General features: G+C 37.1%; 1 protein-coding gene across 3 annotated transcripts in view; it reads right to left on the bottom strand.

Moving 5' to 3' along the window:
• The window catches only part of XIRP2 (xin actin binding repeat containing 2), a 316,801-nt gene that overhangs the window by 95,687 nt on the left and 196,101 nt on the right, over nucleotides 1-25,013 (bottom strand). For all 3 annotated transcript variants that reach the window (XM_055123445.1, XM_055123446.1, XM_055123444.1), the window contains exon 3: nucleotides 19,425-19,575. In XM_055123445.1, the coding sequence (XP_054979420.1) occupies nucleotides 19,425-19,575 (151 nt within the window). The remainder of the gene's footprint in view (nucleotides 1-19,424; nucleotides 19,576-25,013) is intronic.

The following is a 25,013-nucleotide window of genomic DNA, read 5'->3' as shown; positions in this document are numbered from 1 at the left end:
GCTTGAAAACCCAATCTGTGGTGGTCATAACATGGCAGACACGGGGCCCTTCATCCCCGGAGAGAAAGAGGCGAGAGAGAGAAATACCTTTCCCCTCCTGGGCGGGCACGGGACCAAGGCTTAGTTCTCAGGCTGGAGACATTCTGCGAGGAGTTGCCCATGCCGAAAGAGGTTTTGCTGTGTCTGGATTCACGCTCTTGCAGCTGCGGAGAGGGCGCACATGCGTGCGGACCCCGGGATCACATCTCGGCGGTGGTCCAGAATTTAATTTTAATCATTATGTTTTGCATTGCTCATTTGAACCTAGTAATGTCATAGAAAACCATGCACTCCATTTTCTTTCTTTAGTTTCACAATCAATAACAGATTATTTTGTTATGGTTTTACGAAAAGCTACGTGCATTCCTCACCAAAATGAAATTCTTATATGAAGAAGAGTTATTGTTTTGTTTACAAATTTATATATGATGTCTAGAACCCAGTTAAACTCCATTTGTGTTTGAATATATTAATAGTTTTATCAGCAATTATATAAATAATTTTGTATCAGTTATCAATCTTCTCTACTAAAATCTGAGGTTTTTTTTACCCAAAAACTTTTTTTACCCTCGAGCTTTTTTTACCCGTAACTCTACCCTTTAATTTTTTTCACCCACAAGGGGGCTGAGCCCGAACATCCAATGTTGGTGCTTGTGTGCACGCATATCAAGGCACAGGGCCACCCCCCACAGACATCCAGAGGGGCTCCCCACACCCAACAGCCTCCTCGCTGTCCGCTCCTGGGAATGGAGTGATAGTACAGCGGGTAGGGTGTTTGCCTTGCACGTGGCCAACCTGGTTTCGATTCCTCCATCCCTCTCAGAGAGCCCAGCAACTTACCAAGTATCTGGCCCGCACAGTAGAGCCTAGCTAGCTACCCGTGGCATATTTGATATGCCAAAACAGTAACAAGTCTCACAATGAAGACGCTACTGGTGCCCACTTGAGCAAATCAATGTACAATGGGACGACAGTGCTATACAGTATTAACTTTGAGTTTCTCGAGAGCAAGATTTCAGTTTGAACTTAGATTAGTGTCTTCTGAGTATTGTCTCTAAGAGATGTTCAATGGTTGCTTAATTAATTAATCAAATCTGATGTTACTATATTGTTCTACTTACATAAACAGGTCTAACATGTAATTTCCTTAAATGACTATAATGGGGGGGGAAGATCCCAGGATTCATCTGGGAGTATAATAGGTTTTCATATTTTGTTCTAAAAATGCTTTAGCTATTCTGATTTTTGTTTCATTTTATTTGTTTTGCAGGGTGGGGGAATCATACCTGGCAATACTCAGGTCTTAATACTGGCTTTGTGTTGAGAGATCATTGCTGATCATGCTTGGGAAGTCATACAGTGCCTAGAATTGAAAACACTGGTGTGCCTTACCCATGATACTATTTCTCCAGCTCCACTATTTTTATTTTTTACAATTTTTTTCTCTTTGGGTCACACCCGACAATACTCAAGAGTTACTCTTGGCTCTGCACTCAGAAAATACTCCTGGCAATGCTCAGGGGACCATATGGAGATGCCGCAGATTGAACCTGGATCAACCATGTACAGGGCAAATGCCCTACCTGCTGTATTCTCGAGCCCGTACAGTACATTTTTGTGTTTGTGTGTGTGTTTCCTAATATTGTTATTACTGGAGCTGGAGCGATAGCACAGCGAGTATGGCATTTGCCTTCCATGTGGCTGACCTGGGTTCGATTCCTCCACCCTTCTCAGAGAGCCCGGCATGCTACTGAGAGTATTCTGCCAGCACGTTAGAGCCTGGCAAGCTATCCATGATGTATTCGATACACCCAAAACAGTAGCAAGTCTCACAATGGAGACGGTACTGGTGCCTGCTTGAGCAAATTATTACCACATCGACTAGCATGTCTCATAAATAAAAATTTTGATATCACTACAGCACAACTTTAGCCTCTCTTCAAGCTCAGGATGGTACATGGGCTGCAAAAACTAACCACTGTTTTCTTTCATAAACAAACATTCAGTGTTGCATAGTTAAGCCAGAATATAACAAAAGTGTAAAAGAAAATGACTGGGAAGTTTATTAAAATACACTGATGTCCAGGGAATCAAAATTAAGATTAAGGTTGCTTGTAAAAAAATTTTCTTTTAATAATCATGTTAAGAAGATGATTTGAGAAATCTTGGACCAAACTCTAAGACTTGAGAGTCTGAGTGTCTTATATATCCTTGCACTGTCAGAACAAGCCTGACATGTAATTGGTCTTAACAGCCTTCCTTAAAATGTAGATGTCTATGCTCCCTAGGGAAGCCATTTTCTTATAATCTGTCTCCTTTGGTTAACCTTTCTCTGCCCCAGATTTCATTTCCTATTATTTCTTATCCTATTCCACAGCCTAAACTCAACAGGAATTTAGACCATTGATTAATAAACTAATCAGAGCCCTCCTATGTTATTAACAACTTTCACTATCACTTAAGATTTCTGAATTGTTTAAGAGTCACTTGAAAAACAAACTACTAAATCAAAGTATAATAGCCATTGGGACTAAATTCAGGTTTCTTTGTGATAAATGAACAAATATTGAATTTATTCCTTTGCAAACCTAAAATCTAGACTTTGTTCTTTAAACAATGCAATGTCAAAAGTTCAGCTGTGTCCAACAGGTAGATTTGATCATAAGTTGAACAATTTTATATGGATATTTACTAGAACCAGTAACAAGCTGGATCTCATTCCCCTGACCATGAAAGAGCCTCCAATGTGGCATCGTTGGGAATACCGAGTAGAGAGAGGCTTCTAAAATCTCAGGGATAGGACGAATGGAGAGGTTACTGAGACTGCTTGAGAAATTCGACGATCAACGAGATTTCGTGATTCGGGTTTACTAGAACATTTAATTTGCTAGTAATTTTAAACCTGCAAATTTCAAAATAACTTATATTTAAAGCAATGAAAACAACATGATTCTTTATTAAAAAAAAGTAAAATCAATGTTTTAAAGTCTGAATATCACATTTCAATTTTTTTGTTTATATTGCTATCTAAATTTCAACCAAACTCTTTTATAATACTTATTTCTTCTTTCTGGTGATGCATGGGACTAGAAGTTTTGGTGGGGCTGTTAGAGTCACATTCAGCAATGCTTGATTTGGGGGAAGCTTGAAGTACCAAGGATCAAATATGCAAGACCTGTGCATTACAAAATGATGAAATATTTTTTACCTTTATACAATTCTTTAACAAATAGTCATGCTACTCATGATATAATGAATATTTTAATATTTTAGTCAAAAAGTTGCCACACAGAAATTTTCTTTTTTAGTTATAGTAGTAAAGCATCAAGAAATTTTTCCTTCTATAAAACATTAAAACTGCATTTTAACCTAAACTACATTTGAAATATTTTCTAGCTAGTAACATCTAAAATTACCCTTTTTTAAATTTTATGTACTATTTTAAGGTATGATTGAATCATAATTTATTTAGTAACTACCCTATTGATATGCATATAAGATATAATCAGATATTGCCTAAAATCAATGATGTAATATCCACAAATCATTGATTGAGTACACAAAACGTACTCATGTGAAACATTTATTTTAAATAAATAGAAACAAATCTTTATGGAATTTTTTGTTGACATTTTTAATTTTAATTAACATTATTGTTCCTAAGAGATCATTGCATTTCTGAATTATTTCTAATAACATTTGTGAGTGCCTATCTATACATTCATAAATGAAAACTGTTATACTGCTTTTTCATTATGATGAAAAAATATGCCTCACTCTTAGGTTTATTTTTATTTTCCAAGATACTGTTAGTAATGTTCAAATTTTCATAGTTATTGTTTATTAGTTTTATTTTAGTTTATATGTTTTGTCACATTACAAATTAGCACTCTCCTTTGGTATATGCTTTTTACATTTCCTAAATAAAAAAACTTTATTGGATATCTATGCCAAAATATTTTTTATTTCCAGTATTTTAATTAATATATTGTTTGTACTTTAATAGTTTAAATTCTTTGATGATATTTACCTTATTCAATTTCTGTATTTTGTTTATTTGTTTGGGGGTATTCTCCATGGAGTGCTCATAGTTCACTCTAGGCAATGTTTGACCAAGTGGGTTTGCACTAGTACTAGGGCCTGAGGATGTAGTGCTGCTCAAACCCTTTGGTACCAGGGATCCCCCAGGATCAACCCACTAGTGTTTGGCAGCTTCTAAGGCCACATCTAGTAGTGCTGGAGAGCTGGGAATTTGTTGTTGGGAGATCCAACCAGCATGTCTCCTTCGTCTCCCAGTTCCTGGCTTTTGTTTCAGTGTTCCTAATACATATACATTTAAATTTTTTTCAGAAATTCTTATTGTCTCAGGTTCTATGTTTTTTTAAATCACATGGAAGAAATTTTGTGTATAATAAGGACATATGCTTCCTGAAAATATAGTTAATTATTAAAGGAGTATTCTACTGACTAGTCCCAACAATTTCTAAAATGAATGAAATTTTGAAAAATGGAATTGCTAGATGTTTCATGAAATAAATTCCACAGTATACATAGTGTACTTTCTAGAATCTATAATGTATAACTTATGTCTGTATAGGTATAGGTATAGTTTTGTTTATTACTAAAAATACTGAGTTGAATATCTTTGTTTTTATTGTATTATGATCATTTAATTTTGGATTAATTTTCATTGGCACTTTTTCCCTGGAACTTCACTGAGGCTTCAGCTAATGATACATTATTCTAGACAGATTATAGATCTGATTCTACCAATTTCATAGTGGTTCTACCAACCTGGATCCATTAAAATCAAGTTTGATATTTTAGGACCTCACCAGTATATGGGCGTTTCACACTGTTCTCTTCCTCCTGCACAGTTGTGGCCTCAAATCATTCCTCATGTTAAGTTCCCGACCCAGGTACACGTAGCTGCTGCATTTGGAGATGTTCGTTCCATTGAGAGCAAATGGAAAGTAAGGGACTATTTCATTTTTCATAAACACCGTTTTGTTGAGATTCAGCTGCAATCCGACCTTTCCACACTCGCATTCGAAGTTGGCCAGCATTTGTGCCGCTTGGCTAATGTTTGCCTTTATGAGAACAGTATCATCAGTGAAGCAAAGGTGGTGTAGATGCCGATCTTCTATCTTCACTCTCATTCCTTCCCATTCCAATTGTCGCATGATGTTCTCGAGGGTGGCACTGAAGAGTTTTGGTGAAATGGTATTACCCTGCCGGACCCCTCTCTTTACGTCAGTGATCACTTCCTTGTAGAATGGTGAGATCCTGTTGGTGAATCTGTAATACGGCTCTTAGAGGATCTTGATGTCCTGAATTTTAACACCCTGTTTGGCTAGGACTTTGATGACCGCTTCATTCTCAACAGAATCAAAGGCCTTCTTTAAATTGATGAATGTTAGACAGGGTGGCATCTTGAACTCTCGAGAAACTTCAATGAGTTTGGTCTCTGTGTAGATATGGTCGTTCGTGCTGAATCCTTTTCGGAACTCGGCTTGCTCGCATGGTTGTCCTTCGTCTAGTGTTCTGCATAATCTCTTCAGGATGACTCAAGTGAACAACTTGAAGATGACAGATAATAGCCAGATTGGGTGATAGTTGCTGATGTCGTGGATGTCTCCCTTCTTGTACAACAGAATGGTCCTGCTAGTTTTCCATTAAAATGAAACCTTGCATTCAGACAGGTACTGTGTGAAAAGCCGAGCCAGAGTATTGAATAGTACTGGTGGCAGATTCTCCAGGTGTTCATGTCTGACCTTGTCTGGACCGGGTGCTGTACACTTCTTTAGCAATGATGTGGCGTGTCAGATTTCAGAAGGGAGAACACTGGGAACAACATATCCATCCTGCAGAATTTGGTATGTGGGCAGATGGATGTGGCTATCAAAGAGATCCAAATGGAAGGCATGGATAACCTTCTCCATTGTCCTTCTGGAAGATGTGATAGATCCATTGGACGTCGGAGGGCAGTCATCTTGGTCTTGTAGTTGGCGAAGGACAGGCGAGCATTGCGAATACTTTTCCCGGTTTCTGCAGCATCAGCCAACACTGCTGCTCTTCTCTCTTTGAGGTCTTCCTTTATTGCTTTTCTGCACAACTTTGCGAGATCAGACTTAGCTTGTGGTTGCCTGAGGCTCGTGCCAAACCACGTTGGCAAATGAGCTCTAGAGTTTCTGAAGACAAGCATCTGTTTATGGCTTTCTCATTCTCAGAATTTTTTGTGGAATCATGGAGGTGCTGAACCAGTCAATCGTACTCCTCATTTATGTTGTCAGCAATGTCATCTTCCCATGTTGCCACAATAGTGCCAAAGACCTCCCAGTTGGCAGTCATTCTGGGAGTTCTCTTCTTAAACTTAAACTTTGCAGTCCTTTCTCCTCACTCTGTGAAGTAGAATTTTACATGAAGAAGATGGTGGTTCAATCCCATTTGGAATTTTGGGACAACAGTGACATCATCAGTCAGGCAAAACCTTCTATTGAATATGATGTGGTCAATTTTGTTGTGTAACTGTCCACTGGGAGACTCCCATGTGCAACATTTAGATTCGGTCTTCTGGAACTGTAAGTTATCATGGATGGTCTTGGTCAACATGATGAACTCAGTCTCTCACCCTGTTAGTTCCAATCTAGGCCATGAGACCCAATGTGGAGTTCTTCGGGCGACCTTCTCTGTCCTATCTTGGCATTAAAATCACCAACAATGATCTTGTAGAAGGTGTGGTCTTCTTCAAAGAACTTCTCCAGCTCCATCTAGAACTTCTCAATTTCTTCTTCATCGTAGTTGGATGTTGGTTCATAGACAATGGAGATAGGAACTGCCAGCAGTGAGCCACATCTATTCAAGTGTAATCGTCCAATTCAGGTTGTTAGGCATTCGAAAAAATCAGTGCTCATGGCCAAGTTAGTGTTGACAAGGAGACCGACACCACTGATGCCTCTTTTGTATGTTCTGAGGAACAGTTTCTTCTCTAGTGTCAAAAATGGCATGATGTGATTGATGCCTTCTCGTTTCAGTCAGTCCAATGATGTTGTACTTGATCTTCTGCACTTGCACCATCAGGTCCTCTATGGATGCTTTTGATGCCAGCATACATGCATTGAAAGTACAGTCATTTTAGTCTTTCTTTGTTTTGGCACTGCCACAATGATCCAGGCCACTTTCTGAACATTCGGGTGGAACCTCACGCATGAGTGAAGCCCCACAGAACCAGGTAAAGCAGAATTTTGTGAACTTGGACTCCAGGCCCAACGAGACCCAGAAACAACATCCTCTGTCTGCCTCCTCCAATCTCTGGTGCTCCATGGATCAAACCCAGATGCCCCACCCTACCGGAGCCAGATAAATATCTCATCTGTAGACCTCCACTATCTCCACTACCCAGCCACCACCACTCACCTAGGCCACTTTCTGGACTTTCTGTCACTTTGCGACCACACAACACAGCATAGGACACTTAATATTAATTTTCCATAATTTTCACACCATATTTGATGGGCTTCAAATATGGTATGAACCATGGGAACACCTGTAAGGGCAATTGGAGGCCGCCCTATAAGTCTCCATCCCTCTTGGAGAGCCTGTCAAACTACCAAGAGTACCCCGCCCGCATGGCAGAGCCTGGCACGCTACCTGTGGCATATTCGATATGCCAAAAACAGTAAAAACAATGGGCCTCATTTGCCTGACACAGAAAGAGCCCCCAATACAGCAGCGTTAAGAAGGAAGAGCAAGGAGAGGCTGATAAAATCTGAGGCATGAACTAGAGTGCCAAATTTTTAAGTAATACTAAATTATTGACCTATTGATGGAATTTTTAATGAAATTTATAACTATTTCCTTTTTCCCCCTTTTGGTAGGGGAAGTCTTCAATACCAAATAATTGCATCTTCTATGTTTCAAAATAAATAATATGGAAATACACAGAAACAGTGAGAATGGTAAGTAGCAATAGTATTCAAATCACAAGTCTTAATACATTTCATATTTTTATCTTAACAATAATAAATCAGAATCTCCCGCCCCCGTGCCAGGCTGTCTTCACCGGGAGCCTTTCAGAAGGGGGTGGGTTGAGTTTTCCTTCCTGCTCCAAGCAGAGCCCCAGCAGCCAAAAAACTCCAGAGCCCAGCTACAGCCATGCTCAAGGCCACTCTCCACATACTAGGATGAGCCTCACCCATGAAGGAACCAACTAAGGAACTCAGGTATGCGGGACCCAGGTCTGAGATCTCCAAGCCTGCTTGGATCTGGACTGGCCTCCTCCACCCAGTTTTCCAGTAGCTTAGCAGCCACACCCACAAACTGCACCCAGTGCCATGTAATCTCATCAACGGCCAAGATCTAGAGACTAAAAAACAAAGCTCCCGAGAAAGAGTGATGCATAATTGTGTACAGCAGAGGCTGGCAAGCTACCTGTGACATATTAGATATGCCAAAAATAGTAACAATAATAGACCTCATTCCCTTGACCCTGAACATGACAGGGACAAATGGAGACATTATTGGCACCCTCTCGAATAAATTAATGAGCAATGGGACAACAATGATAAAATGATACAGTGAACAATAAGAAATGCAATTATATATAGTGTCCTTTAGACATTCCCTATTTAGAAATTCCCTATTCATAAATTTTCAGCTAGGACAAACCATTAAATGACATAGTATAAGAAATACTTGCAGTGAATCATGATAAGAAGCTTACTGATGAGTGCAAGAATGGTGTTTGAACTATTCGGAGCAAAAATTCTAGGAAAACAATTTTCAGTCCCCACAGAAGTATTTGTTTAACCTATCAGAGTCTTAATTTTATTAGTTAAAAGGCAGGATAATTATAACCTCTATTCATTATCCAAAAGTTTTATTTGAATTATAAGTAAATCTTTGTCTTCATTAAAATTCCTTTGCTAGTTTCCTGTCCATAATACAGTGTAATAAAAACAGACTTCATTGTTATATGGTGTCTTCCTACAATGCAGGTGTATGGCACTGTTAGGGATAAAGAGTGGAAATACTTAAGAAACGAGTCAAAAGTATGATGAAGAGATGATATGAAGTAGGTTTGGTGAGAGTGTATCAAATTCTTCTCTAATGTTCAGAGAATGATTGCATATCTCACAATAAATCGGGAACTGACAAGAATGTTGCGTGCTGGAATATGAGACCAAAAATTCTATTAAACAAAATGAACTCTCTATTGCATCTGGCAAAAACTGATTCCCCCCCCCCCCCCAAAATCGATGACTTCAAAGACATGGGACAATTTGTGTTGGACCATGCAAAGTTATGAGCTGCTGAGACCCTCTGGCTGGGACACTGTGTACTCTTCTAATTGAGGCCTCATATACTATTTCATCAGTTTGGAAGTTACAAATAAAGAACATAACTGTGACGTGCAGATTTTATTCATAGAACATTATTTTAAAAGCCTTATCCTCATGTTTGTCGATGTGGAAAAGGAGTCAAATATAGAAATGTGTTGCTCTTTATGAATGCAACTTCAAATAGCAAGATTTGTGTGCTTTTCTTTGTATTTCACATTTATTGTTGATATTAATCTTATAATTCATTAAGTATCAACCTTAACCAGACATGAGAAAGTATGTTTCAAAGTTCAACATTAAAGTTTTATTTAAAATAAATTAGATATTTCTAATATTAAATATTTATAACAAGCTGTAGGGAAAATATACATAGTCTTAATAGAAGCATTTGACTCATGCAGGCTGGAGAGAGAGAATAGCAGGTAAAGTGCTCTCCTTGCATGGCTGATCCAGGTTTAATCCCTGGCACCCCATATAATCTCCTGAGACCTGCCATGAGTGATTTCTTAATGTAGAGCTAGGAGTAAGCCCCTAATACCCCTGGGTATATCCCAAAAACAACAACAACAACAATTGGCTCAAAACTTGAAACAACTACATAATATATACTGTAGGGAGCCATTTTACAAGCCTTACTCTTATCTTCTAGTCAAGTGGAGGCTTACTTGGGATTCCTGTAACAAGGTCACCACTGATGACCTTACTGATCTTATCATTTCTCCATTTGTTTCTCACTAGCCAACACCCATGCCTGATCTGCATTTTACTACTGTTAGTATGGGAGTCCAAGCACGCATACTATACCACCTCCTCCCAGCAGAGAGGTATAAGTATTGTAACTGCAGTAGAATAAACTCTCTCTCTCTCCTCCTTCTGGCTCTGCATCTGTTCATTCAGCTGCATCCCCTTCTCAGCCTCACGAAGGGTCCTCCCTGCTGGACAGGATGGGACCCCCACAATATACTTTGAAAATGGAATTTTATAGACTTGCTAATAAGTTCATATGTTTAGTGATTCTCTCATTTTCCTCATATCTGAGATACCTAGTATTAGGATTGTCCTTAGAATACTAACTTCTATTATTATGATGAAAAAGAGCCAAATATTCCTCTCCTTTAAATTTGTAAACATTGTTAAAATATGTTGATGGACATTTTTTTTAACTCTGAAAGCAAAAAATAAAGTATCTTCCAATTCAAATTAGTCTTCATCATCTGAAAATTGAAAGTAATTAATTTCAGCATGAATTGTTGACTTAAAACCAACGCAGGAATTAGCCCATGTTGTGCACAAAAACTGAAATAAACTGCTAAGCATAGGGAAATATCTGTCTCCCAAATTATTTTCAGTGCTTCCTAATATATATTTGCTGTAAAGAGAATTATAAGAGTTTTATTTTTCTGATATTAAAAGTTACTTAATAAAGACTTGTTTCCATTAACTTGAAAACTATTATTTTCAGTGCTTCTTAATGATTTTCCTAGTTATATTTAAAATTACTACTTTTCCCCTTCCCTTTCCCTCTTAAAATCCTTTCCTTTTTGAGTGAAGAATCCTGGCCTGTGGGCACCACGATGCTGGAGAATTCTCCGGACCCCAGACCAAGCCGATAACACCGGGGTGCCCCAAATGGAGCAGGTGCAGTCTCCCTGCCTTCTCCAGAAGAAAGCCTGGTGACCATGAGCTTCTATATGGCTCCGTATGTGGGGACCAGGACTATTTCTCCAAAGGCGGCATAAATGGCTTCGAGACCTTTCCTGGTATACAAAAAAACACTCAGGAACGGCTCCTCCCCCCTTCCCCCCCCCCCAATGATCATGATCCCCCAGGCACACAAACTAATCTCAGAACACAGTGGCTGCTGGCAAATACGCTCCTGGACTGTGAATTAAGATACGGCCCTGTGCCGCCCAGGGAGGGGAAGGGCTTTTGTCCCTCGTCCTTTTCCCCTTTGCGGCAGCATGGCAACTGCCACCTTTCGGAGCCAATTGGACAGAGAGGTAGGAGCAAAAACCAGTCTTTCTTTTTTTAATTATTAAATGAATCACCAGTCTTTCACAACTGGATACTATGTACTTCCCCAAGTTTTCCTAGAGCTGGTTTATTTTCCCTTTTCCTGGTTTGCTTCCCCCATTACTGTTTCTCCTACCCTATCCCTCTCTTTTCAAATCTCTCTTCTTTTCCTTCAAAATCTCTACCTGTAACTAATAAGTTTTCTTTCTTGTGTGCTGATCTTTAGTAACAATGTGTTTTTAAATCTTTAATCCCAGTTAGGATTGCATCATCAACACCTGTCATGAATCTTGTCCAATGCAGAACTACCACATTCATAAACTTTTAACATTGCCTTTATTTTAAGGCACTGATGATCATGGGACTTGTGCCAATCTGGATAGACACCTGGGATCATGAAGTCAGTTTAGAATGTAGTTCTTGAGTTTCACCTTCATACTGAGTATTCATTTCAAACGTATTAGGTAACATTATTTTCAAGTCCTTTCCATAGAACACTTATTTCCGAGTTTGGATCCCATGTGTAGGCTCCAAATCATTACTTAACCTTATGATTCTGACTAAACTCCTTAACTGACTCTTTGGATACCAAAGGAGAGCATTAAGTACTGCAAATATAGAGGAACAAAGGGCAGAGTAGTTCCACCAACTCTTAATTGGTGACAGTGATGCCCGAAATATTTCCTTCAATTAGCTGCATACGTAATGTTAGAAATATAGTCAGTTCAAGGATCCCAGGTTCACCAAGGAGGAGTCTTCCTCAAATTTTCTGTATGAGTTTATATATTTTAAGTTATATAAAAGTATATGAAAATTTTATTTGGAGGCTCACCTGTGGGTGCTCACTGTTAACTCCTATCTCTATGCTCAGGAGCAAAGCTCTCTATGCTTCTGGATCCAAAGGAGCATATGTGGTGCTGGGGATCAAACCAGGGTTGGCAACATGCAAGGTAAGGGTCTTATTCTCTCTAATATTTTTCTGGCACCACAACCTTGTATATACATCTTTAAATGAATAAAAATCATCATAAATATTCAAATTGTCACTTAAATGTCATTAGATGTCTCCTTTCATTTTGTGAATGTTTTTGATTATCCCAATTAAAATTTTTAAACAATCACCATGTCTCATTCCCTCTATCCTTGTTTCATATTTTTGTGACATTTATTACCTTCCAATATTTACTTTCTCACTTTTGAAATAAATTATTTTTATTTATTTACTTCTGCTTTTTAAGTCACACCCAGTGACGTTCAGTGGTTACTCTTGGCTCTGAGCTCAGGAATTATTCCTGGCGGTGCTTGAGGAACCATATAGGGTGCTGGGGATCAAAATCGGGTCAGCAGTGTGCGAAGCAAATGTCCTACCCACTATACTATCTCTCTGGCCCCCGGTTCCTCACTTTCATATTGTTCACTGAGTGTTTCTCCCTGTAAGAACATAAGCTTTAAAGGCCATGTATTTTTTTCTATTTATTAATGTGACTAAGTGCCTAGAATAGTACCCAACACATATAGATATGCAATGAACACTAGCTGAAGAATGAATAAAAAATTAAAACAGCACAAAATAGTATCTAAGGTTATATATATTTCTGTCATTCTATAATTAGAATATTAAAAATAGTACTTAGTTCTTTCCAGTCACATGGAGGTAAAATAAATGGACAATAATTTATTTATTTTATATTTTTGGCTTTTGGATCACACCAAGCTATGCACAGGTTTTATCTGACTCTGCGCTCAGGGATCACTTGTCCTGGAGCTTTGGGGACCATGTGTGGACCATATGTAGGGATCAAACCTAAACCTAGGTCAGTCATGTACATGGCAAGCACCTCACCAAGTGTACTCTCTCTGTCCCTAATTATTTTTAAAGAGTTTTTTAAGTATTTTAAAAACACTTGTGCTTTTTCACTTTCTTTGACAGTGACTTGTTTTAAAATTTATTATGCATTTACACAAGTTCAAGATGAGATCCTGGGATTTAAATGATTTTTTTTTATGGCTTGATGTATTCCTTTTTTTCTTTCAAAATTTTATTTTATTAAGGCACTGTGAATTACAAAGTTATTCATAGTTAGTTTTTGACATACAATGTTCGATCACCAATCCCTTCATAAGTGTCAGTTTCCCTTCACCAGTGCTTCCCAAATCCCCCTTCTATCGCCCGCCCACCCATTCCCAGTCCGCCATCTTGACAGGCACCTTTTAAACTTGGTTATTAAAGTTTGGGACTGGAGATTTCAGTGTTGTTGACTCTGGTTTTGATTATTTAATCAATGGAAATTCTCCAGCATTCCCAGTGTTGATTTATAGTTACCATGTGAAAAAATTATGAATAAACCTTTCATGACAATTTCCAAGAATAACAAACCCCCAGTTGTCCTTCCCAGTAGAGTCCATGAGTTAACTTTAGAATTTGCTCTCTGACTATAAAAGCAACTGGAAATAGCATGTGAGACTCACTGAAAAATTGCAGATTTAACCTACCTTAAGAATGAGACAAAATGCCGACTGAGTAAACAGATCAAATATTTCAGTTCCTACTAATATGACAAAAAGGATTCTAACTTTGTAAGGTATCACCTCATAATTATTTTATCTACTTAAATTTTTTTAATTATTGAAGTAACAATTGTTTACAAGACTGTGAATGTTAAAATATTCTTGTGTTCAATGTTTACGACACTACACTCACCAAGGAAATGTTAATATTCCTCTACTACCCACAGTTCACTGGAAGCACTCCAACCTTTCTATCTACTTCCTACTTTCACCATTGTAATTTCAGCCTCATAATTATTTTATTTTGGGTTTTATTGTTTATTTTTTGGGGAGCCACACCGGAGGAGCTCAGGGATTTTTTTTTTTTTTGGCTCTGCACTCAGGAATCACTCCTGGTGTTCCTTGGGGACTGTAGGCGATGGTGAGGATTGAACTCAGGTCGGATATGTGCAAGGCAAGTGTCCTATCCTTTGTACTATAGCGCTGGCACCTCATAATTATTTTAAAAGGTGATTCACTGATGGCAATTTTGATTAATGAAGTGTCCCTTATGTGAATTAAAACAGCATGGGTGTTTGAAAGAAGATTATCTGGGGCATGAAAGAAGGTATAGACAGAGAGGGAAGCAAATCTGATGTTAGGAGTCTTGGATTTAACACGGAACCTAGAAATTGAGCTAAAAACTTGTTCTTTGTATCTCATTAAAGTACACAATAGTCAGAGCAGAACAAATGGTGCTGACGACCTCACTGAAGCTGTTCTGTGACTAAATGTCTGATTTATTTATAAGTTTCTAAATAAAGTCTGTTATTATTATTAAAGGAATTCTGCTGTTAATTTTAGAGTATCCTGTTACTCTATTTTATGTAACCTTGCTGTTTAGAGAATAAATTTGTTATTTAGAGAATAGTTTGTTTCCTAAATTGAGAATTCATATACTCAACACAATTAAGCTATGTAAAGATTTCATAGGAAGAGTGCATAAAGTCACAGTGAATATTTCTATTTCTGTAATAAAACCGGGGGCTGGACCGATAGCACAGCGGTTGGGTGTTCACCTTTCACGAGGCCAACCCTAGTTCAATTCCTCCGCCCCTCTTGGAGAACCTGGCAAGCTACCGAGAATATTGAGCCCGAGCGGCAGAGCCTGTCAAGATACCCGTAGTATTGGATATGCCAAAAGCAGTAACAATAAGTCTCTCAATGAGAGACATTACTGGTGCCCGCTCGAACAAATGGATGAGCAATGGGATGACAGTGACAGTGACAGTAATAAAACCATTGGCTTTTAACATATTGGAAAAAACACAGAAGGGATTTTTTTCCTTAAATTTATCATTAGAAATAATATGAAGAAAAGATTTTCACAATATATTGAAGGTAATTTTTTTTGTTTATTTTTTGGCCACACTTAGCAGTACTGAGGTTCTATTCCTGGCTTTTTGCTCAGAAGTCACCCTTAGTGGTTTCAGGGGACCATATGGGGTTCCAGGGATCAAGCCCAGGTTGGCTGCATGCAAGGCCAATGCACTGCCTGCTGTACTATTGCTCCAGCCCCAAAGGTAAGTTTTATAATATGTGGATTTCTGCCTTTTATTTACATAGTTTGATGACATGATTTTCTTTACACTAAGCAAAATATATTTTAATACAGGTAATTTTTTCAACTTGCAAAGAAAGAATAACAAAATGAATAACAAACATCTCGATTCTTTACCTTAAGTGCTTAATTAATTCCTTGGAGAAATGACATCTAAAAACTGCAGTATCTAATACAGTGACTATTGACATTTAAGCTAATTAAAATAAAATTTAAGAAAAATGGAGTTAGTTGCACTAGGTAATTTCCAAGTGCTTAAAAGCCATCTATAGATAGGACTATAAACATGCATATGAAACATGTTACACAAATAATCTGATTTTGAACAAAAGTAAGATATTTAAGTTAAATCTCTCATGTACAGAAACACATACCTGCAAATAATTCAATATTTCAGGAACATTAGTTACTAAAGGAATCTTGCCACTTATAGAGAAGTGGAAAGTGATAAAGAAAAGAATCCTCAGTTTGCTTTGTAAAATCTACAGGAAGATCATGCTCATTTTAAGAATGAATATATGTTTAATAGAGCAGAATGAAGAGAAATGCAGCAGATAATTTGTAAAGTTTATTAGAAAAGCCTTGAAAGAGTGACTTTGTATATATTATTTGTTAGCATTTGATTTGTAGATGAAAGATTAAAATTGTGCTTTAAATAAGTAAATTGAAAAAGCATGAAATATTCATATAAAAATGCCAAGTAATTTAAATTTTATGAACATAACCCCATAACTTTTTTATTTCAAGCATTCTTTGATCCATAAATTTTCAGCAGAAAAAATAGATTTTCCTACTCTACACATAGCTCAACCTAAGTACATTCAATAATGTAGACTACCATCTAAGATACCCTACTTATACTCAAAACTTACTGGTTTTAAAATATTTAAAGAAATTGTACACATTATAATTTTATATTACTACAATTATAGTTAGTAAAATCATCTATGCTAATTTGTGTTTTTTCAGATATATTATAGCACTCAAATTTGTCAAATTATGAATGTGTCATGTTTGACATTTAGTTTCAAATGAGCCACTTCTTGCTAAAGTCACTGGAACAACCAAGCATTAAAGCATATTCCTAAGAAAATGAAAATGGAATGTACCAGCATGAATACTGCAACACTACACTTTATCCTCATTGCTACTCCAATGATTAAAGCAAGTGAACAAAATAAGGATGCTAAGAGCAATAAAATACAGCCAAAGAGTGACTCATCCAACACAGAGATTAGGGGGAATCCTGGTGTCTATCTGTGTCGCCAGGATCTGCAATTGAGGATAAAAAAAGGAACTATATCAATAGTCATAGCTATTTGTGAGGTCTGATATGGAATTATCGATTCATATTGGCTTAATTAAATTTGTAAAATAAAGAACATCAGATCACTCCATTTTAAATGTTATTTCTCTTCAATTCTATCTTAACTATAAATAAATGTTATCGTTCAGTATGAGATTTGTGAGGTTAAGATGTTTAATATGGCTTCATATTTCTTTTAAATTATAATTTTTAAATTTCATACTTCTTTTAAATTATGATTTAGTGCCATTCATATATGAAATCTGAAATATTTCTGTTATCACATTTTATTCAAACACACATTATTCTTTTTCAAAAAAGAATTCTATTTTTTTGCAACAAGAGAGTAACATCAATATAGTCTTTGGTTTTGTTGGTTTTGTCAAGTTTATAGAAAGTATGTCAAAGTTACCGACCAGTATTTAAATGGTTGTACTACCCAAGATAGAAATTTGGGGAACCATGAAAGAATTAAAAGGCACAAATAATGAAAAAGATTTCTTTCATTTCAATAAAAGGAAAGTTAGCTGCTATGTTCATCCTCAGTGCAATTTTCATACCTGATACTTTTAAATTTAGCTACTGATATTGCTAGGATACTCAGAAATTTAAATCTAAGGGGAGAAGTAAGGAAAGACAAGTGGAACTGTTTATTTCATGTAACTTTGATCAATTTGCCAACCTGATATTTGCTTCCCTATGCTAAGATCTCCGCAGGCATCATCAGAACATAAATCATCCCCTAAAGCTTCTCTTTCCTGGCCTCTGCTAATCTAATTCTTTTGTATTCAGCCAAGTGCTCATAAAGTTTAATCACAGGCCAGAAATGTGAAGTAAATTCCTCAAGACTGATGCTAATCATGTTAGAATATCAATTGGGCATACCAAAATGAATTGAAAATGAAAAATAGAGATTGAAATGCCAATTTGCATGTATTTTGAAATCCATGCCCAGTCCATCATTAGCAACCTTTCCTTTATTTTTCACACTATCCATCCCTCTACTCCAAATTATACATTTAAATCAAGTGGAATCAGAAATAACTAAATCAGATATAAAGTATATTGAGGTTCAATCTATATTGTTTGAGTATAGATTCTCAGACTTTAATATGTATGTAAAATTTAGCATATAAAACATATATAATAATTTATATCCTTAAAGTTGTACTAATTTTGATTTATCATAGATTTTTTTAGGACTGGAGCGACAGCACAGCAGGTAGGGCGTTTGCCTTGCACACAGCTGACCTGGGTTTGACTCCTCCATCCCTCTCAGAGAGCACAGCAAGCTACTGACGGTATCCTGCCCACACAGCAGAGCCTGGCAAGCTACCTGGGGCATATTCAATATGCCAAAAACAGTAACAACAAGTCTCACAATGGAGACATTACTGGTGTCCTCTTGAGTAAATTGATGAACAATGAGACAACAGTGCTACAGTGCTATAGTTTTTGTGGGGATGGGCTCCCAAGCAAAGCATGGAAAGGATGCCCACTGACAATATCCAGCTATACTCTGTCAAATAAGACGGGTGTTTCAGTGCTTGGTCTAGTATGATGTAACCGAAGCCAGCACTGCTGGGAACTACAATGTACCTCCCCATAGATGCTGGGAGGTCATTTTGTGGGGACATTCAGAAATTGGGGACATTCCTCTAATTATGATATTATAAAGTATAACAAACTCTAAAATATGTAATAGTTGGATAAATTGGAAAAATCTAGAATGTGACTAATTAAAAATGACAAATGATATCTATTTATTTCAATAAATTATTTATATTCTACACTTCTGTCAGAGTTGAAAATATATTATTACTGCAATTTCTAACATATGAGCTATTAACTTTTTAATGACTTTTGTAAAACATTAATCAAATTTATGAGAGTTTCCCCTAAATTATGATACTCTCATGTAACTTTTAGTTTCAAATTGATTAGGCACATTTAGTTTAATTGTCTGACTGAAGAGATGCTAGGGTGTGATTTTTAAAATTTCATCGTTGACAGTTTACTTATATTGTATCCTTTTATTACTCGCTGCCAGAGAGACAAATAGGTATTGCTTTCTTTTCATAAAAGAAAAAGTCAGATAGTCGTCAAGTGTGTTGTTCTAAGAGTTTAATGTTGAAAAAGCGTGCCATAATAAGTAAAATAAAATTTAGAAAATATACAAATAAAATCTAGTTAAAAATGTTAATTAGAATATATTATTTATTTAAAAATCAAAGTCATATATAAGAAAGATACAGTATTCTAAAATACCCATTTCTTTCCTGAATTGTATTTCTTAAACTATGTTTTATTTTGGGGCTGGAGAGATAGCACAGCGGGTAGGGCGTTTGCCTTGCACGCGGCCGACCCGGGTTCAAATCCCAGCATCCCATATGGTCCCCTGAGCACGGCCAGGGGTGATTCCTGAGTGCATAGCCAGGAGTAACCCCTGTGCATCGCCAGGTGTGACCCAAAAAGCAAAAAAAAAAAAAAAAAAAAAAAAAAAAAAAAAAACTATGTTTTATTTTCAATTTCCTAAATGCTAAACGAAATTCTTATATGTTAATCACCCATGTAGTATAATACAGGATGCTAAGATATTGCTTCAAAGTATGCTAACCTTCGGTGATGTGGCTGTCACTTCCAGGTGACATCTTGTCAAAAGATGTTTCCTCATTTTTCTTTTCTGAATCTTTCACAGAATCACTGAACTGGCTCCCAGGATGACTCAGAAATGTTGGTGAACATAAACTTCTCACAATTTCTACTTCCTGTTAGAAAACATTAAAGGATTGAGTATTAAAAGCTATCAGTGAGAAACAGATGTGGTTTTCAGGGGTTTTAGAAGGCAAGAGGGAAAGAAGGAAGGTTTATGAGTGATAATTTCTAATGTCTTGGGTAAAATTTTGATAACTCTACTAAGCATTGCAAACACATATTTGACACATAGTTAACTTTTCTGTTACTAGCTCCACTTCTGAATTAACTTTTCTTTCATGTTACTTTTTATTCTCACAAAAGAAAGTGGAAATAAGGGTCACAATGTAAGTAATATATAATAGATGCAACTTTTTAAGTCCATGAGGACTTAGAAAAATAGTAATATATCAACATTATATACTTAAGACAAAAAGAAATGAGTTCTTTTTTTACTGTCATGCTCACCCTTTAATGACAATCTTAGTAATTATGTAGATCCCAAATCACAAACCCATTCAACAGCCAAACAATAGTAATTACAGTTTGGCAATTCATAAGATTGTGGAATTAATTCTTAAATATAACAACTCAAATTAAAGATATAAAAAAGGTACTCAAAAGAAAAAAGTATAGAGGATATAAAAGATGTTTCAAACATAGGGAGTCTGGTCTTACTTATTTTTATAGATTTAAGTAATATCATCTACTATTACTAATCAGTCAGGCTAATTGTTCTGAAAATTAAAATTTGTAAAATATAAGTAAATGAGCCAGGACTAATTGAGAGGCAAAAGCACATTTAAACTTCATTTCTTTATTATTATTAAGGAAACAGTTTACAATAGTACTAGTACTCATACTTTAGTTGTATAATATTACTGCATTTCAATGTTAATATCTCTCCACCACTATTCTTAAGTCCCTTCTCACACACCCTTACCCTCTCAGCTTGCTCCTTCCTCTATCTTTCTCAATTCTTTGGTAACCTTGGTTCTTTTATCAGAGTGCAATAATTTGCATTCACTGACCTTAATCTATTCCCTTGCTTTGTGTCTTTGTATGTTATATACAAGGAGGTAATCTGATATTTGTTTTTCTCCATCTGACTTACTTTGCTTAATGTGATATCCTCTACTTTTATCCATGTTGTAGCAAAATGCAAGAGTTTATCTTTTCTTATAACTGACTAGCATGCTATTTGCACAAATAAACCACAACTTCTTTATCTACTCACCTACCACTGGACACATGGATTATTTCAAGATATGGGTTATTTTAGATAGTACTGTGATGAACTTGGTATAGGTATGCATAAATAACTTTGAATTAATGTTTTAGTAGTCATGGGATAGACTACAACAAGTGGAATTACATGCTCATATGGTAGTTCATTTTTCAATGTTTTTAGAAGTGTTGAGAGCATTTTCCAGAAAATTGAACCAATTTATACTCAGTATCAATGAATGACTGCTCCTCTTTTACTTGACCCCATCCAGGCCTACTTATTTCTGGCTTTTTTTGATATAAGCTACTTTCATTGGTATGAAGGGTGGTATTTGTCATTGTTATCTTTATTTTCCTGATAATCAGCAACACTGAATACTAAAAGTGAATTTTTAATTTTCTTTTTGGGTCATACCCGGCAACGCACAGAGGTAACTCCTGTTTTTACACTCAGGAATCACTTCTGCTGGTGCTTTTGGAACCATATGGGATGCTGGGAATCGAATCTGGGTTGGCTGTGTTCATGGCAAATGCCATACCTGCTGTACTATAACTCTAGCCTCTAAAAGTGATTTTTTTTTAAAGTGAATTTTTAAAAAGCAAGTCTTATATTGAAAACATTTTAAATGGATACTCAGACGTTTTAGATTTTTGAACATAAAAACATATTTTCTTTTCACTTGTCTTTTTTTTTTTCTGGCCACAGCTGTTGGTACTCAGGGCTTTCTTTCTTTCTTTTTTTTTAAATTTTATTGAATCACTGTGAGATAGTTACATGCTTTCATGTTTGGGTTACAATCACACAATGATCAAACACCCATCCCTTCACCAGTGCATAATCCCCACTACCAATATCCCTGGTACAATTCACCCCCTCTTTCCCAACTTCCCCCTGCCTCCATGACCAACAATATTCCCCATACTCTCTCTCTACTTTTGGGCATTATGACTTGCAACACAGACACTGAGAGGTCATAGTGTTTGGTCCATTATCTACTTTCGGCACACATCTCCCAAACCGACTGATTCCTCCAGTCATCATTTTCTTAGTGATCCCTTCTCTATTCCATCTGCCTTCTCCCCTCTGCTCATGAAGCAGGCTTCCAGCTATGGGGCAATCCTCCTTGTCCTTGTATCGACTGTCCTTGGGTGTCAGCCTCATGTGATGTTATTCTATACTCCACAAAGGAGTGCAGTCCTTCTATGCCTGTCCCTCTCTTTCTGACTCATTTCACTTAGCATAATACTCTCCATGTCTGTCCATTTATAAGCAAATTTCATGACTTCATCTCTTCTAACAGCTGCATAGTATTCCATGGTGTAGATATACCAAAGTTTCTTTAACCAGTCACCTGTTTTAGGGCACTTGGGCTGTTTCCAGATTTTGGCTATTGTGAACAATGCTGCAATGAATATATAGGTACGGATGTCATTTCTACTGTGCTATTTTGCATTCTCGGGATATATTCCCAGAAGTGATATTGTAGGGTCATATGGAAGCTCAATTTCTAGTTTTTGAAGGACTGTTCATATTGTTTTACAGAAAGGCTGGACCAGTCGACATTCCCACCAACAGTGAAAGAGCATCCCTTTTTCCTCACATCCATGCCAACATTGGTTGTTTTTATTCTTTTAAATGTGTGCCATCTCTGTGGTGTGAGATGGTATCTCATTGTTGTTTTGATTTGCATCTCCCTGATAACTAGCAATGTGGAGCATTTTTTCATGTGCCTTTTGGCCATTTGTATTTCTTTTTTGAAAAAATTTCTGTTCATTTCTTCTCCCCATTTTTTGATGGGGTTGGAGTTTTTTTCTTATACAATTCTGCTAGTGTCTTGTATATCCTGGATATTAATCCCTTATCAGATGGATATTGGGTAAATATTCTTTCCCATTCTGTGGGCTCTTTCTGTAATTTGGTCACTGTTTCTTTTGAAGTGCAGAAACTTCTTAGTTTGATGTAGTCCCATTTGTTTCTGTTTGCTTCCACTTGCATGGTCAGTGCTGTTTCATTCTTAAAGATGCTTTTAGTTTCAATGTCATGGAGGGTTCTGCCTACATTTTCCCCTATGTACCTTATAGATTCATGTCTGACACTGAGGTCTTTAATCCACTTTGATCTGACTTTTGTTCCTGGTATTAGACAAAGGTCACAGTTCATTTTTTTTTTTTGTATGTAGTTGTCCAGTTTTCCCAGCACCACTTGTTGAAGAGGCTTTCCTTGTTCCACTTCATATTTCTTGCTCCTTTGTCAAAGATTAAGTGGTTATATATTTGGGGGTCTGTGGCAGGATATTCCACTCTGTTCCATTGGTCTTCAGGTCTCTTTAGGGCTTTCTCCTGTCTCTGTGCTTAGTGGTCACTCCTGACAGGGCTCAAAGTATCATATGGAATGCCAAGTACCTAACCAATGATGCTTGCCCACAATGCAAGTGTCTTAGCAACAATCTCTCCAGCTTGAGGTTATATTTTCTAAACAAGAGTCATTCAAACAATGATAGGATGAACTACTTTTTGCTTATTCTACAGTTTATTTATTTTTATTTTTATTTTTTTTTGCTTTTTGGGTCACACCCAGCGATGCTCAGGGGTTACTCCTGGCTTTGCACTCAGGAATTGCTCCTTGCAGTGCTTGGGGGACCATATGGGATGCTGGGGATCGAACCCAGGTCGGCCGCGTGCAAGGCAAACGCCCTACCCGCTGTGTTATTGCTCCGGCCCCTATTTTACAGTTTAAATGGATGGTCATGAATAAGTCAGATGAGAGAGTGATAAAATCTCTACAATATTTTATTAGATTAGGGACATTTTCTATGACTTTTTGTATGACTAGAAAAGGTAGAGCTTTGGGATATATAACTTCTTGATATTTAGCATGTTTATGTTTCTAATGTTATATATATATGATATACTAAAATTATGTATATTGTACTTTTTTGCCTCTCTGGGATATATTCCCAGCAGTGGTATTGCTGGGTCAAATGGGAATTCAATATCTAATTTTTTGAGAGTCGTCCAAATTGTTTTCCAGAAGGGCTGAACCAGTCGGCATTCCCACCAGCAGTGAAGAAGGGTCCCTTTCTCCCCACATCCTCTCCAACAGCGGTTGCTTTGGTTCTTTTGGATGTGTGCTAGTCTCTGTGGTGTGAGGTGGTATCTCAAAGTTGTTTTGATCTGCATCTCTCTGATGATTAGTGATGCAGAGCACTTTTTCATGTGCCTTTTGGCCATTCGTATTTCTTCCTTGGTAAAGTTTCTGTTCATTTCTTCGCCCCATTTTTTGATGGGGTTGGATGTTTTCTTCTTGTAGAGTTCAACCAGTGCTTTATATACCATTGATATCAACCCCTTATCTGATGGGTATTGTGTAAATATCCTTTCCCATTCTGTGGATAGTCTCTGGATTCTGGTCACTGTAACAACATCTGCACATGTATGTTCATCGCAGCACTGTTTACAATAGCCAGAATCTGGAAAAAACCCGAATGCCCCAGAACGGATGACTGGTTGAGGAAACTTTGGTACATCTATACAATGGAATACTATGCAGCTGTTAGAAAAAAGGAGGTCAAGAATTTTGTAGTCAAGTGGATGGGCATGAAAAGTTTCGTGCTGAGTGAAATGAGTCAGAAAGAGAGAGACAGACATAGAAAGATTGCACTCATCTATGGTATATAGAATAACAGAGTGGGAGACTAACACCCAAGAACTGTAGAAATAAGTACCAGGAGGTTGACTCCATGGCTTCGAGGCTGGCCTCACGTTCCGGGGAAAGGTCAACTCAGAGAAGCGATCACCAACTACATTGTAGTCGAAGGCCATGTGGGGGAAGGGAGTTGCGGGCTGAATGAGGGCTAGAGACTGAGCACAGCGGCCACTCAACACCTTTATTGCAAACCACAACAGCTAATTAGAGAGAGAAAACAGAAGGGAATGCCTTGCCACAGTGGCAGGGTGGGGTGGGGGGGAGATGGGATTGGGGAGGGTGGGAGGGACACTGGGTTTACGGGTGGTGGAGAATGGGCACTGTTGAAGGGATGGGTTCCAAACTTTGTATGAGGGAAGTATAAGCACAAAAGTGTATAAATCTGTAACTGTACCCTCACGGTGATTCTCTAATTAAAAATAAATAAATTTATAAAAAAAAATATGTATAGTATAAAATCATTATAAATGTTTGGTGTGTTTAATAATTTATTCTTTAAATGTCCCCAGATATAAATATATGATTTATATTACTTTCTTACTTTCATATTTTGCTGGAACTAAAAATACTTGGCAAAAT

This window comes from Sorex araneus, chromosome X (genome assembly GCF_027595985.1).
Source record: "Sorex araneus isolate mSorAra2 chromosome X, mSorAra2.pri, whole genome shotgun sequence".
NCBI classification, from domain to species: domain Eukaryota; kingdom Metazoa; phylum Chordata; class Mammalia; order Eulipotyphla; family Soricidae; genus Sorex; species Sorex araneus.
Note: the sequence above shows the minus strand (reverse complement) of the source record. Positions and strands in the feature narration are given on the sequence as shown.